At 41.8% G+C, this 16,587-nt stretch overlaps 1 protein-coding gene across 3 annotated transcripts in view; it reads left to right on the forward strand.

The window, feature by feature from the left end:
• LOC147708575 (uncharacterized) overlaps positions 1–16,587 on the forward strand; it is a 110,107-nt gene that overhangs the window by 48,079 nt on the left and 45,441 nt on the right. The window contains exon 1 of one of the 3 annotated variants that reach the window (XM_086927251.1): positions 15,026–15,189. The exons of 1 other annotated variant lie outside the window; for it this stretch is intronic. Coding sequence is in view for 1 of the 2 variants with exons in the window: in XM_086927250.1 (XP_086783376.1) it covers positions 15,244–15,282 (39 nt within the window). In the remaining variant the exon portion in view is untranslated. Of the gene's footprint in view, positions 1–15,025; positions 15,283–16,587 lie in introns of those variants that run through there. One more of the 3 variants, XM_086927250.1, reaches the window with a different exon arrangement.

The following is a 16,587-nucleotide window of genomic DNA, read 5'->3' on the forward strand; positions in this document are numbered from 1 at the left end:
TAACAAACTAAAATGACTACAAACTTTCATTTACACTTGACCTTCACTTTGTCATCACTCAGGCTACCATAACACTTCATTTTATTGTCCACCCCATAAAATAAAAATGTTTTAAAGCTTAACTTCACATAACAATTTAAGCTCTACCCATCACCTTTCTTAATTCCAAAGAGAAGCAACATTTTGTTAAAAAACATACCTAATAATTAGGACGTTGCTAGTGTTCAGTTCCCTAGGCTTTTTGACAAAGCAAAATGCTTAAGAATGAGGGATTGAGAATGTTCCGCTCATTAAAATCTTTGGGATTGGAAAAGAACACAGAAAATTGTTTTCAACGGTAGCTCCAAACCATATATCTTGTAAAATATACCAAACATATTTCAGCATACCTTCAAGTTAAAAACTCGATGATATTGGTATTGTTCATTGGTGCCACCATTCTATTGTTGTTCACTAATGATGCATAAACTCTATATGGAAAATTAACAGAGGGCATTACCCAAAAATATTTATTATTAGACAATATGACCAAATGTAATAAACTTCATAGGCAGGCTTACCGGGAATAAAAAACTCACTGGTACATAATTATAACCAGCTGATGAGCCGTGATTGGGAGCACAGACCTTAAAATCAGGGTCTTCGCCGTTATTTTGAAAATGTAGGTCGAGTAGGCTATTATTAGGGTGAGACAGTAAAAAGGTGAGATAAAGTCACTTCAGATTACTAGGATGAAAAAATATTCTGTATCTTTTAAAATTATTATTATTAAAGTTATTACCTGTTATAGTTGCTGTGGCAATTATGCAACCGATGGTTTAAAACCTATAAGGCAAAACCTTATCTTATTATAAGGTGTCTACCAGACCTATACAGTCTATAGTTTATAGTTATTATTATGGCTTAGTCTACCCTATTGCCATATCAGAACAGAGAGGCATACCTCACCCTGAACGTGCAATCCCCTTAATAATCAAGAGAACTGTGTGCATATATGTGCTAGATATTCTATATTTCCTTTAAGTGCCCCATCTTTTGTGTGTATATATTTATATTTTATCATGTGGCTCTCAGTATCTCACACCTGATTGTTACTTATAGTCTCAATTTTTTAGCTGATTTTTATAAGTTACACATTTTGGTTAAACCCAAACAGGGATTAAAACCAAAAAGAGAGAATGCTGTTAATATGCCTTAAGTACATAGCAGCAGATATTCATATTAGCTACATATAGGGGTAGGCTACAATATCGCTATTCTCTTATGCGATCAAACTGGCAGAAATCCTTGCTGTTCTCTTAATGCCACTTTACTATCTATACGATCTTTTATCTAAATCGCAGCATGACTGCCATGGCCTTACGCTCACCTGGTAAAATCGATACGTCCTCCTTGCAACCAACGATCAGATTCCGGGTCAGGATACACGTATGTGTTTGACCCGGAACTCCTTTTTATACGTAATTTCCGAAAGTCACGTGGCATGCATTACATCAATAAAACGCCAGTATTGTGAAAAAATGTTTCAACTTCCTTAAAACTTATAACTCATATCCACAATAAGGTTGTGATATTTGGGAAAAAAACCAAATATTCAAGAGAATTCAAAAACACGCATTTTAAAAGACTTTATAGGTATTCACACATGAGGACAGTAAATATGGCGGCCATTTTGGAAAGGGATACAATATGCCCTCTTAAAATAAGTTGCCCTTGTCTGTTCCCATGTATATTGAAAAAGCATATTCGGAAAAATGAAGCATTTATGTTTCCTTCAAAGGGCTTATGAATCAGAAAGAATAAATATATGTATCAAAACAATGTCATGTCCCATAGGGTAATCCGTAATAAAGCGGTTAGCTTACATTTTTACAAACCGGGTCCTTCAAACATGATATTTATAATATCACGGACAAGAACGCCATCCTTTTGCAGTATTCAAGGCCGATAACAATAGATGAGTTGGCTACATTAGAAGGGATCCTGTCAATTCAGAACAATCCCTAGTAACCATACCATCTTCCTTGTCAATGGATGCCACATTTCATGCGTAAGAGATACATGCAATGGGCATAAATATGGAGCTCGAAGACCATAATTCCTACAAAGGCTACACTTATAATACTGGCGGGGAGACAGTAATTAAATAAGCCTCTGCCAGTCTTCTTTGCTGTTTAGTCCTTTTCTAAAGGTTTTAAAACAGGACATATAGAATTGTTCACGCTTCTTTCTTTTTAAGGTTGGATCCCCTACCCTAATGTTTATGTGGATAGTTTCTATTCCACACCACTTCAGATCTGTAACTTTATGCTGTTCTTTAAGCCAGTGTTCTACTAATGGGGCAGTTTTTTATTTGCTCTTTTTGCTGACTTATGCTTGTTAATCCTTATCCTGATTTCTCTTGAGGTCTCACCAACATACCCTAGGAGACATGGGCACATAATAAAGTATATCACATTTTTTGTACAACAATTCATGAAGTTGTTGCATTTGTGGGTGACATCGTTGTGGACCATTGATGGTCCTTTCATAATGTTGTTTCAATTATTGCACCCACTGCATGCAAAAGTCCCAGTTGGTAGGGGGGCATTAGGTATACAGGGTTGTTTATTCTCATTAGTGTCTCTGTAGGTATGCATCAGGCAATTCCTGATGGTGCGGTTGCGTCTAAAAGAGAACATAGGTTTAGGTAAGATCTCTTGCTTTTGGTTAGTGATCAGATGCCAATTTCTATTTACAATGTTTTTAATTTTGTTACTAATGTTGCAGTGATTAGTAACAAAAATTAAAGGTGGATTTTCCAGGGTCATTGTCTTGGACCTACTCTCGAAAAAAGAGTCCCTATTAAAATATTTGGCTCTTTTATATGCATGTTTAACTAACCTCCTAGGGTAACCTCTATTCAAGAACTTTTTAATCAGTTTTTCAGTTTGTCATAATCTTTAATGTTGGTACAAGTGCGTTTTAAACACAGAAATTGCCCAAACAGAATGTTGTCCTTTTGACAAATGGGATGATTACTATTATAGTGGAGAAAGTTGTTCCGTTTAGTCGGTTTTGTGAAAAGTTCTACATTTAATAGCCCATCCACATGTTTAATTTTGATGTCCAATAATTCACAATCATCTTTGTTCACATTAGAAGTGAATTTCAGATTGACATCTCCAAGATTTATCTATTGTATAAACTCTGCCAGAGTTTATCCAGCGCCTTCCATATAAAAAACACATTGGCAATGTATCAGCACCAGTGGGAAATGTTCTCAAACAATGGCGCTGATACATTTAAGATGTGTCTCTCCTCAAACTGAATGAACAACAGCTAGTGGAACAACCACTGGTTTACCAGACGCACAGCAGAGTATAAAGTATTGCAATATTTCGCGTGAAGTCAAATGAAAAGCACAATTGAGAATCAATTTAGAATTCAAATTTACAACCAAAAAAGTTTAGCTTTTGAATTCATTTTCATTGTCATCATGTGAGTTATGACAATGAAAATGAATTCAAAAGCTAAACTTTTTTGGTTGTAAATTTGAATTCTAAATTGATTCTCATTTGTGCTATTCATTTGACTTCACGCTAATTATTGCAATATTTTATACTCTGCTGTGCGTCTGGTAAACCAGTGGTTGTTCCACTAGCTGTTGTTCATTCAATTGGGCTGGCTGCCCTTCCACCAGATAGCACGCACACTTAGTTAAACAGTTTGAAGCTTTACATATTGGGCTTATTAGGGAGTGCACAGGTAAACACCTTGTTTATCTCCTCAAACTGAGCCACATACAGACAGGCCAGGCTGGGAGCACAAGTTGCTCCCATACTAGTCCCCTTGATCTGTCTATAAAAATCCTTTTCAAATAGGAAGATATTATTTTTTAATATAATAGTCACATATTCAACAATATAGGTTGCATGTGGGGACAGATCTTCATCCTTGATGCTAAGGAGGTTCTCAATCATAAGTATGGTATTGTCCTGAGGGACATTAGTGTACAGTGCCTCAATGTCTAAGGTCACAAGGCACTGTATCCCGGGATTCTAATCCAAATTTTCAATCTTCTGGGTTATAGCAGTGGTGTCTTTTAAGTACGCTTTTTGTTGTACTACCAGGGGCTGTAAAAAAATATCAACGTACTTACTAAGAGGCTCACTCAGGGAGTTAATGCTAGAGACAATGGGTCTCATGGGGTGATCCTCTATGATTTTATGCACTTTTGGAATACAATACAGTGCAGGAATAATAGGATTGGTATTGCACAAAAAATAAAATTCATCATTGCAAATAATGCCATCCTCTTTGGCAAAACTTCATAAATTGTTAATGTTCCGAGTCAGAGCATTCCACTCTTCTCTGCTCCATCTTTGGTAATGTTGGTTGTTATTAAAGAGCATGTGCATTCTTCTATTGTAATCTTCAGTCTCCATCATGATAATACTACCACCTTTATCAGCTGGTTTAATTGTAAGATTATGACATTGTTCTAAGGTCTTAAGGGCCGAACGTTCGCAGGAATTGAGGTTATTGTTGACCCATATTTTCTTATTGAGTAAATCATCTATGCTTTTTTCCACCACACGTTCAAAAACCTCTATATCTTTACTAACAATGTTTATTTGGGGTGTCCATATTGATTTAGGTTTTTCGCCTGATTTTATATCTGTTGTAATCTTTCTTTCCCTTCAAAGAAGGCATTTCATCTAATTTTTCTAAAAAAACGTTGGAAATCTCTCTCTATATTGTACCTATGCACAGGAGAGGCAATGGCCTATCCTAACCCTTTTTCTAAAACATTGACCTAATCTTGTGATAGAATTCTACGTGGAAGATTTATAATTGGGGCCTTGTCATCTAATCCTACTTCTTCTGGCTCCTTGTATTCATGTAGGGACGATGTTGGAACTGTTTTTGTGGGTTGAAGTTTCCTCTCCCCCTTCCCCTTATCTGTCCGTAGTTCTTGAACAGACATGGTATTTAAAGTGGTTTGCCTGGCTCCCTCGGTGCCTGACTGAATTGTGCAAGCCGCTCTTGCCCAGTTTTGATAGTTTTATTGTTTTTGTGTGTTTTCAACAATTGGAGGTTTCCTACTGTAAACACACAGTCCTCAAATTAGGTAGAATGCAAGTAACTAGGAAAATAGTATTAGTCAAAATTGAAGAACGGGATGTCCCCAATATTGTGACTGCCATGAAGTATGGGTTAGATAATGTAGTTAAAAAGTCAAATAGAGGGGAGAATGTTGATATTGATAAATAATTATGGCAATTCCTATAATGGGACTATAATGTCAGCCCTGACTCAGAAATATATGATCAGGTAAGCTGTGCAACCTAGACCCGTGGTAACCGATTGACAGGTTACAAGTGTGCTGGAACGTAGCTGGAAAACGTACACGCAAACAGAAAACTCAGGTCCATCCCCCAGATAAGAGCAGCAACACCACAATGCTCCAGAGAAATTGGTCACAATAAAGCACACAAGGCCAAAGGGGTGCACACATCACTGAAAACACCATAAAGTCAGATGCCACATGGAGTTAGGGACTTGCAGACAATTTCGACGCAATACACGCAGTGATCACTCGCCCCTCATGCTGAACATCTGGACACATTACCCACTGACCCACATTGTACCCACGCAAGATCGAGGCCCACCTGCATTTGGAATCAGAGATTGTTTATTTATGTCTCCACAGACAAGGCCCGCATTATTTTACTAAACAAGGATCACCTAATGTTTTATGAGAGCCAAAACTGTATAAAAATTGCTCAGATAAATTGTACTTTGAGACAGTCCTCAGACCCATTTCTTTAAGCAGTACTTCTGGTCAAAGTATTTAATTAAACCAATCAATGGTTTGAAACTGCTGTTGCTGCCACAAAATATACATGCATGTCAATCTGATTGGTACAGATGGGCAGATACCCTTTTTATGACCCTTCTCCTTCCCAGCTGCAGCCTGTCAAAAAGTGTACGTTGGAATTTGGAAAGACATTCCAACTTGCCATGTGCCTTTGGTACATTACAGCATGTGTTTTTGTGGTGACATCAAAGAATTAGTGACCACAGATTATTCAGTGCATTAAACTCAGTGTTTGGCATCAAAAGCAACAATATGAACTCAAGAAAATAGACAAACATCCCTTTTGTAACTGTTTCTAAGCACTATGACACACATACACAATATTTATGTGCACCATCACAGTGCCTCCTGTTGCACATACCCTGGAGTACAGTCTAAGCTAAATAACTATGCCTGTTGCTGCTGTATTGAGGCATATTGTTAAAAGAGATATTGGAACATAATTGGTGACCGTGAAACCTCTGCAACAGTGTGGGAAAATGCCTCTTTTGGCATGATCACCTCCATTGTTTTGGACTGATGGGCTATTATGCACTGGGACTCTGCCAGCAAGGCTCTAGTGCATGTGCTCTGGCCCACCAAACATATCATAGTGTGCTATATTCCTACTTTGAATTTTTGACTTCCCTATAAATACCTAGTATATGGTACAAAATGTACTCAGTGCCTCTAAGTTAAATGTCACTGGTGGACAGCGTTCTTTGGTGTCATTAGACAGACAGAGGAATACTGGTGGGGTCCTCTGCAACGCAGCATGCTTAACAGCACGCTGCATGGCTGACTACAGCAGCCCACTTCCTTGGATGAAAATGACATAAGTCATCCTTCATCTTGGAAAAAAACTGTGACAAAATCGATTTTTGTATCATTTTTTCTCACTAAATATGAAAGTGTATAACCCATACTCACCAGAAAGACTGCCCGACCCCTTCTAACTCACAGGTTGCACAGCTGGGCACCATGTCAGTAATGAACCCCTCCCAATACCCCTTTTGAGTCACTTCCTGTATTGGTGTACACTTTACCACTCTGACAGTATATTGTTATAGTTTCAGGTATCTCTCATTGTTAGGTCCTGATGAGAACCCCTATTGATTGTGTGGTCGAAACGCCATTGACACACAATTAAAACAAACCATTTTATCCAGCCTTCCCCATTGTTTAAGAAAGCTGTGAACAATTATTGTATATCTACCAAATGGTCATTTTTGTTAATTTTGAAACCTTATTGTATATCAAACTTGTCACTTTGATATGTAGGTTCTAAGTTGTCTTGGGACACCAAGCACTTTTTTCTTGATTTTGCATTAATTTTGACATTAACAGTATTGCATTGTATTTTTTGGGCTCTATGATACTTCTCTTTCGGTACATCTTTACCCATGATTATTGCAATTGTGCTTAACTGTTAATAAGTATTCCATGTTTTGCCCACATGTATCATTGTTTCTTGCTATATACTAGTGGACTGCAGCACATATTGTGACACCAGTGAGGTGACAATGCAAAACATGGCTGCAGGCCTGCCACCAGTAAGCTAGCTGTGTATGTTTACCCTGCAAAGTCAACTTGCCCCCCCTTTGAAAGGCCTAAATACTCCTCATAAATATTACCTAGTCACCACTAAGTAAGCCTTTATGTCCAATAATGTAAAGTGATTGAAATGTAAAAAGAGGAAGTGTAGAAGTTCCATGTAAAAAATCCCTACAGTGACAATACAGCAATAGTTATTTTCGCTGTTGCATGGTTAGCTGTTCAGAAGTATTGGGAATTAATATTAAAATTAAACAATTATGCTATCTCTAAGTAGGAACCAGCTGAAAAGTTAAATATTGGGCTTTTTCAAATATTTAATCCACTTCATTGGTAAAGTCGATTTGTACTAAATATTTAACAAAGTGTACTATAAAAAAAGTTACCTTTTGCCTACCATAAGTCTAAAGAAGCCAATATCCATGAACTCCCAACTGTCTCCCAGGAGCTGAATAGCTCCTGGAAGAAGTGTGAACTTTCTTCTAGAGCAAAAACAAAATCATTGGGTGTGGCGAGGTGTTCTGTCCTCTGACAGACAGAATGACCATCTGGGCAGTGCCCAGGAACCTAATTATCTTCAAAGAAGCCGATCCTATCACATCAAAATGTAGCTAATATCTGGGCCTTCCTCCTCTCTTTTGCCCTGTGAGGCTGCCTGGCACCAATCCCAGTGGGGACTGCCCCAGGGACTGATTCCTAGTGACCCCAGAGGAGGGGTTGCTCATTTCCCTGGACACACCTCTAGGGTAGGCAAAGGAGCTCTTCACAAGAGAGGAAAGGTTCTGCCATCTTGGTTTTATGTAGAGTGTGGTACTGTGGGATTGTTTGCAATAGGGCAAATAATAACTGTTGTAAAAGTGGGTAGGAATACTCCAAGGAATTGTTTCCCTATTGGCTCGGGTAGGTAGGGTGCAAGAGTCACTGCACTCATAGTCTAGTACAAGGTATACATGTGACATCCATGGACACCCTCTTCAGATGACTACTGGACCTGTGGAAGACAGAAGAAGGGCTGCACCTGCTGTTGAGATATGTGAGAAAAAAGATTAAGGACAGAACCTGCTGCCACTTGTACAAAGGACTAAGAAATGGAATCCAAAGGTCCGTTGACTGACCTTCAGTTAAGCTACAGGAACACAAAAGGAGCAAGATGCGTACTTTCCTGGAAGAGGACAGCAGCCTAGTTTGAACTGGACCTGCCTGGCACCTTCAACAGACTTGAAGTCAGTCCTGGCCTCCATGTCCTGTTACTGAGGTACTGGTGTCATAATCTTGTGTCTTCCGATGCCAAGACCCTTTTGAGAAACATGTGTTACTGTACATGCAACAAAATATGTACTATGATTCCATTAAATGATAGTCTCTGGTATATTCATCTGTTCTGTATATGTGTCTTGAAGTTATGATAAGAAAGATTATGCAAATTGATGGTTTTGTTTAGAAGTTATTCAAGGGATGTTATAAACACTTTATTTATTTTTTATTCACTTTTGTTTAGCCTTCCTTATCATAGTTTTAGTATAAAGTTTGAAGTTCTAAAACACATGCAGGGCACATTACATTTTAGCAACAGTTTTCATTTTTAAGTTCAAGAAAAGGTTTATTGAAAAGATTAATATTATCATAAAAACAATACTTCATATACACAGTTATTTGTTAATACATAAATACATGACGATGTAATAAAGAATAATAATGATTTATTTATTATATCCATTAACATAGTAAAAGGATGATATAGAAGATTATATTAATATAATCAACGGTTCACAAAAATCGTACATAACAGTACATGTCAAAAATCGGAAATGATAAATTAAGCAGAATTATAAACAAAACAATAGGAGGTCAAGGAGGCTTGGTAACTTCTTGTTGTGAGGGAACAGGTAAAGATGTTTTCTTCACGGTATCATCTAGAAATTGTGTGAGTGGGCCCAGAGGTGAAGTCCTTTAGTAGCAAGAGAGATAGGACCAACACGTGCTGTATCGAGGCGGTGAATATGACATACAGCATACCACTAAGCTTAATAGGATAATTTAGAAGAATCTTTCTATTTTTTGATACTTGCTGAAAAGCTACAGCTATTAACAAATCAATAAGTGGTAACTGGGATTGACTCGTTTTCCAATCCGATGCTAAACTACCTAGGAAAATGTTTGTGAGAGATAGGGGGAATTGTGGTGTGGAAGATAGTGTTGATTTGGTGCCAGACGTGTTTCCAGAATATAAAACTATGTGGACAGGTGAATAGCATATGATAAAGATCAGAGTCAACCTGGGAACATGTCCAAGAAGTGTTGAGATTTGTGTTGTGTATTTTATGTAAGTATGTGGGGGTAAGAAATAATCAATTGTAAATAAAAAAGAGTGTTTGTGTCGTGCTGGCCGCTCAGGATGATTTCCTGAGTTTCGTCCAAATTTTGTTCCAAAACGAAATAGGCCAATTCATTCCCAGATCAGAATCCCATGAGAGTTCCAATTTGTTTTGTCCCTGATCTCAGGAGGTGCCAATAAACTGGAATAAATGGTGGACGCTTTGGGGTTTATGTACAAAAGGTTATGCCATGAGAAAAGGGGCTGGGAGGGTGGGGAAGTTGAAGATTTGAGTTTAAGGTACCTATCAAATATTGCGTTCTGCAAGATCAAAAATGTAGGTTTAAAGGATGAAGGCAAATGATAAAGAGTTTGTAGTTGCGTAAATTGAATGGGTGAGCCCTGATCTAAAAGTTGATGAACCCAGAGACGACCTTTGTTTCTCCAAAGCTTCCAGTATATAGGTTTCCTGTTAGGAAGGATTTGTTTAGTATGCCAAATTGAAGAACTGAGAAAAGTGTCTAAATTATGTGCCTCTAAATGGGATGCTGTGGATAATAGTTTACAAGATTGCTTAATTATGGGAGTAGAGAGCTTTTGTGATTTACGATTAAAGGAGAGATATTCCTGAACTGAAAAGGGAGCTAAAAATTAGGTCTCAAGATCCACTCAGAGAGGTTTATCCTCAGATTGGTGGTAACTAAAAGGCTTTGTGATAATTGGAGAAATTAGGGAAATTGACACCGCCTTCAATTTTCATTTTAGTAAGCCTGTCTGCACTTTAGTTCACTGTCAGCATTCTTTTCATATTTCTCAGAACCTGTGAAAGTACTTTTCATGCCTAATAGCCTCTAGCCTAAACTGGTATGCTATCTGGCACCACAAGTCAAGGCACCACAATTCATTTGATTCTGCAAATAAAGCTGAATATCAGTAGTCAATCCTATATAAGCCCCCAAGAACTGACCACTGAGTAGAGAGAAACTTCACCTCAGGCGCAGATGCAGATGGTATGCTACCAGAATTTTACCTTAACTGAAGAAGGAAGCAGCAAGACTCATTTGAGGTTCAGGTTGCACTGACTGGTGCCAGTGCAATGTTTGTCCCTGAAGGAGCACCATGTCTTTGTCCTTGAAACAGCTGGCAAGCTATTCCAGACAGAGAACAGACCTTGTTGTCCCAGGTACGCGCAGTACCTCTTAAACTAGAGAAATAGGCCTATTATTTCTTGGTCTGCTACAACTAGCACAGCACCTCAAGATAGCACAGTGAGGTTGTTAAAGGCTACAAATTTGGATAGTGACGGTAAAATTTTGCTGTTTATTTCTCAGTTAATGAACAGCTTAACTGCTTTTAAGTTTTTTATCCTTTGTGATGTTACCAAACAATATTGTGTGGACTAGATTTACGAAGTTTAAAATAACTATTTTAAAATAAATATGTTGAAATGCCTATCCTATTTCTAGTGATCATTGAGTGTATAACTCAATAATGAAAGATCATTTGGCTTACCAATGCATCCCTGAACCTTTTAGGGACTGTTACCATCTCAGAAGCACGAACAATACACCAGCAGGAATGCTCAGAAGGTTCTGTGGGGCAACAGCAAGCTAGACTTCCCTGCTTCAGCGATAGAGTACGGAACTCAGTGTCTGCATCCATGGGTTGGGAATCCAAACCTTGTAAACCTGAGCCAGAGCCCCAGGATACGCAACACTGGAACTCTTTACTATCTTCACAGTGTACTACTTCTGTTCGACCCTACAACCTGGTAAGAAGACCAGAACCAAGGTGCCAAGCCAATCTGTCAAGGTTGCATCAATGGTGAGCATGACATTGCCGTAGCTTCTGCTACATTCTTCTCCATAGGAGCACATTTGTTTTGACGAGCCTTACGCTGATCAACATTCAGCGGCTAAAGCCTGCAGCCTGGCCCTGCTGGTGGAATCCGGCTTCCGCAGAAGCTTTTGAGTCTGAAGGTTGAAGCATAACGCAAAGAGGTAGCAGATGAACATTGACATCTTCCTGGTCTCGAAATTCTGACTTTCCCGATTAGAGTTTTTCCTGCCTTTCTCAATGGCTTTACTAGGACTTTAATCAGTGGCAACCCAACGTTGTCGATCCCATCTTTGGATCCAGCCTGATATCCTGCCCTGCTGAAGACTCTACCTTTTCTGAAATTTCAAAAGTTCCAAGATAACTCTGACTGGAACAAACTTGGCCTCGTACCTAACTCACGCTCCATTGCAGCTGGCCTCACACCTTATCCATGGTAGCATGACCATTTGCCAGTGGTTATCTGTAGGAAAGTTATTCTTCTTTCCCTGATCACCCCCATGCTTTGACAGAAATTGGTGTTTACAGACTCTGCAAGTGCCCTGGGCTCCGCCGCCCAGGGCAAGTGCCCTATCCTTAAACGGCAGATAGTAATTGATATAATTATAAAGTGGCTAAGATAACCTACCTGTAAGACACTAGTATATGGTAGGTCATGAAGATTAAGAGACCCTAACAGTCCTGCCAAGTACCACGCATCAGGCATTAGACAACACATTTAAGTGTGGTGCTCCGCATCACACACTGAAATGCATTGTCACGCATGATAGGTATAGCACCTTGACTATCACTGAAGCTGTGTTGGGGCTGCCTGAAAGTTTTAACTGGTGGCGTCAATGGTGATGGCTCCCATTTTGACAGTTTGTGTGGCACTGACTTACGCCCCGCAGGGGGGTAGAAGTCAGGTGCTGCAGTACTGCTGGAATTAACTTGTGGGAGGCACTACTTTGTCAAAATCATCACAGCACAGTAGCGCTGCCTGCTGTCAGTGGCCCTGGCCGCCGCGTGGCCTGTCTCTGTCTCTGAGCAGCTGCAGTAAATTTTAACCCCTGACGGCACTGCAACGGATTTAATTGCAGAGAAGGAGTGAGTGACCGAGTGTCACTGGATTGGACATGACAGGCCTGGGCGACTAGAGGACTTACTGACTGAGGATGTGGGAGGCGGGCGCAGACGGTCACTCCCGGCATCAACCTGCTCGTGAGACAGAGGGGTGAAGTGCAGCCACCGGAGTGAGTATGTGTCTGTGTTAAATTATTGCATTGAACAAATGAACTGCAAATATTTCCTTTAGGCAGCTGCCTGCAGTCAGTGGGGCCGCTCGGTTACAGAACTTGCTGTAGCTCACACTCTGAATGCAAATTCCAAGTCTTTCACTGCTGGTTTGCCTTTGAGCCATACAGTAAGGCTCAGCATCACACAGAAAAGACAGGTGAGAAAAGGCGAGGCCGACATCGGACACGCCAAAAGTATGGCGGTCGTGACGGCCCCCGACGACGGATGTATGACGTTACAACGCATACTTTTACTCCGCATACCATTACAACGCGGTATTCACAACGCATACCACTACAACGCATAGCGCTTTGGGGTGCTGGATAGTGGTAAGTATAATTTACTATTCTAACTCCAGTCCCCGTGGACCCTAGGGAAGGTGTTGGATAGTAAATTAAACTTACCTCTTATCCTAGAGCGCCCCCCAGCGCCATGCGTTGTAATGGTATGCGTTGTAATGCCTGCGTTGTAGTGGTAGTGCGTTGTAAAAAATGCGTTGTAACAGGTGAATACCCCCGACGACACTAGAGGCGGGCCTGTCGCGCGTAGTCATGACGCGACGGGCGCGTCTCAAACAGGATTTGGTCGGGGGTCCAGGGCATGAGCCGGAAGTGTTTCGAATCACTTCCGGGTCATACGTGTGGACAACGTCAGGCCGGTTAGAACCGGCCCGGCCACAGTAACCCTTAAAAGGCGGTGGAGCGGAGGAATTGTCCTATTTGCTCCCTGCACCTTCAGCTTGTGACCCAGCCTCGCCAGGGGGCTGTAATTCTTTTCCCCCACCCACCGTCCTCTAAAGCAAAAATATTGTGGTATATGCTTTCTAGTTTTCTTCTTTTATGTCCAGGAAGTGTTTTCCTTTTACAGGCCACTTATCGTCGTATTTAGTATTATTCCTTAGTCAGGCGGTAAGGTCATGATTGGTGAGCAGTAAATTTAAGGTCCTTAGAGGGCGGCGCCATTCTTGAATGGGGTCGCCTAAGGGGGAGGGACAAGTGGTCTCTCCTAGAACTCCAGGGGCAGTTACAGCCAGTGGCTGGATGGGTGCGGGGGAGTGGGGAGTTACGCTTTCCCTAGGCTGGTTAGTCACCCCGCACGTGCACAATGGCGCCAGTTCAGGGCGCAGAACTGCAAGGACCCCTTAAGGAGATAGTATACGGAGCGTACAGGGGTAACCGGGGGGGGGGGGGGGGAGCATGCGCACTCCGATGGGAGGGCGTGGTTAATTTGATAAGGATCTGACACCAGTTATTGACCTTGTCATAGGCTCAAATAAGGAATACGCATAAAAGTAACTACTATTATGATCATTGATGATGATATGTTTAGATTCGGATAGGAATAACTTGTATTATAGTTATGTTCAGGATAGCCATCTGACATCTGTACCTATCAATGTAATCAATGTAATTATGTTTTCTGAGTATTTTGTAATATTGTAAATATTAAGTTTGTTTTTTAATTATGTTCATAAATACGGCCAAGGGGTTATCTACGACCCCCTTATCCAAAGAAAATAAACTCTTGTTATTGTTATTGTCTGGGTCTTGACAAGGGAGGAGGAGGTATAGGTAGTACCAGGCCATATTAGCACGAGCACCATCAAATACCATCAAGTGACTAAAAATACTAAATTGCGAACAGCACTATTTTCCGTCCTTCGCGGAGCTGCATTTTCCACGCAGAACTTTTTTTGCATAAAGGGCAGGACATCTGGGTGACAGTCTTCTACATGGGATGGGACAACACTATTTGCGCCAAAACTATGCTTTTTTTGTACTTTTCCAAAACACCACCTGCAGCATGTATCTGCAAATTTCTTCAACCCAATCGGAACTGCCATTTTTCGTTTGAACCCTTCAAAAGCACACGAATAGGATAAAGCAATTACTAACTTGGTGATGCACTACTCGTCGCTGCAGCAGAAGCGTTAAATTCACACTTTCCTATATGTTACCCTTCACTTTGTTTATGTTAAATCGACTATGTCTGAGGAGCGCGGATTTTGAGTTCATTGTAACGCGCCAGTAACGCTGACTCAGATCATGTCACAAGGGCGATCGGTCTTGTTTGATTAAGGCTTTCTTACCTTAAAACCACTATTAGCAGGGCAAAAACAAAACAGCAAAGGTTTTTGTTTGGATGAGTCTTTGTTACCTTAAAACCTCTATTAGCAGTGCAAACATAAAACAGGAGTAGTTGCGCAGGGAGAGCAAGCCAGCTCGAACTGCGTAGAGCACAAAGGTCAGCAGCTAGGTTGCGAGCTGGAGGTGCTAACAGGAGGCAGAAACAGAAATCACAGAGATTATGCTGATGCAGGCTAGGAGCGAAACCAAAAGACCAAGCATTTGGAAGCTGCAGGTTTGAAGTAAGTAGTACAGAAAAACTCCAGAAGTACTTGAGCCCCCACGAGAAGCGCTCCATGTGCCCTTGCAGTGAAATGAGTGATGGATGTGTGCAGGTAAGATGAGTGAAGGCTCTGTGGTGGTAAAATGAGAAGACGGGGGGGGGGGGGGGGGGAGGTGAGTGAGGGCTGCATGGCAGGGATGCCAGTAGTGGCTCCGAAGGAGTGAGCTTAGATAGCTGTGGGACATATTCTTGTTGTTTCTGTTTTATATAGCGCTAACTCGACATCGGAGTGCTTTACATGAACACCAGTTGCATTACAGACGTACACATTCATGTTTTTAAGGCGAGTTGAGATTACGTGATTTGCCCAGAATCACAGGATGCTTGAGCCTCCGCCAGACTCGAACCTGGTTTCCAAGGGTCAAAGTCGGCCGCTCTAGCCATTAAGTCACACCCTCAGTGTGGTGAGCGGAGGTGTACGGTAACCGGTGGCTTCATGGCAGTGAGGAGTATAAGGACTGTGAGTGTGCCAATGATGAGGTGATTGGTGATTCCGTGGCTGTGAGGGGAATGCTCCGCCGGGAGTAGTGGGGTGAGTGGTGGCTGTGTGTCAGATAGGTGAATGATGGCTGTGTGTCAGTGAGGTGAGTGGTGGTTGCGTGGCTTTGAGGTCAGTGCTGCGGGGGCGGTCAGGTGAGTGGTGCCTGCGTAGCAGCGAGGTGAATGATAGCCGTGTGTCAGGTGAGTGGCGCCTATGTGTCAGATAGGTGAGTGGCGGCTGTGTGACAGTGAGCAGGGCCGGACTGGGATACACAACTGGCCCTGGCATAGTGCTTGTCCGGCCCCCTCCCCACTCGGGGTGGGGGGGAGGGGGTTTGTGGGTGCCGCCGAGCTTTTCGCCGAGGCCGGGTTTCGGCTGGTTTTGGTACAGGGTCGATTTTGCAGTAAAAACGGCCCTGTAACAAAAACGGCCCAAAACTGGTCCCCACCCTTGCAGCGCACTGGAGGATTGCCCAGTGCCCCATCGGCAAGTCTGGCCCTGACAGTGAGGTGAGTGGCGGCTGTGTGACAGTGAGTTGAGTGGCAGCTGTGTGACAGTGAGGTGAGTGGCGACTGTGGGACAGTGAGGTGAGTGGCGGCTGTGTGTCAGACAGGTGAGTGGCACCTGTGTGTCAGTGGGGTGAGTGGCGGCTGTGTGACAGTGGGGTGAGTGGCGGCTGTGTGACAGTGTGAGTGGCGGCTGTGTGTCAGATAGGTGAGTGGCGGCTTTGTGACAGTGAGGTGAGTGGCGGCTGTGTGACAGTGAGGTGAGTGTCAGCTGTGTGACAGTGAGGTGAGTGGCGGCTGTGTGTCACATAGGTGAGTGGCAGCTGTGTGTCAGATAGGTGAGTGGCGGCTGTGTGACAGTGAGGTGAGT

The sequence above is a fragment of the Lissotriton vulgaris genome, chromosome 6, assembly GCF_964263255.1.
Source record: "Lissotriton vulgaris chromosome 6, aLisVul1.2, whole genome shotgun sequence".
Lineage (NCBI taxonomy): Eukaryota > Metazoa > Chordata > Amphibia > Caudata > Salamandridae > Lissotriton > Lissotriton vulgaris.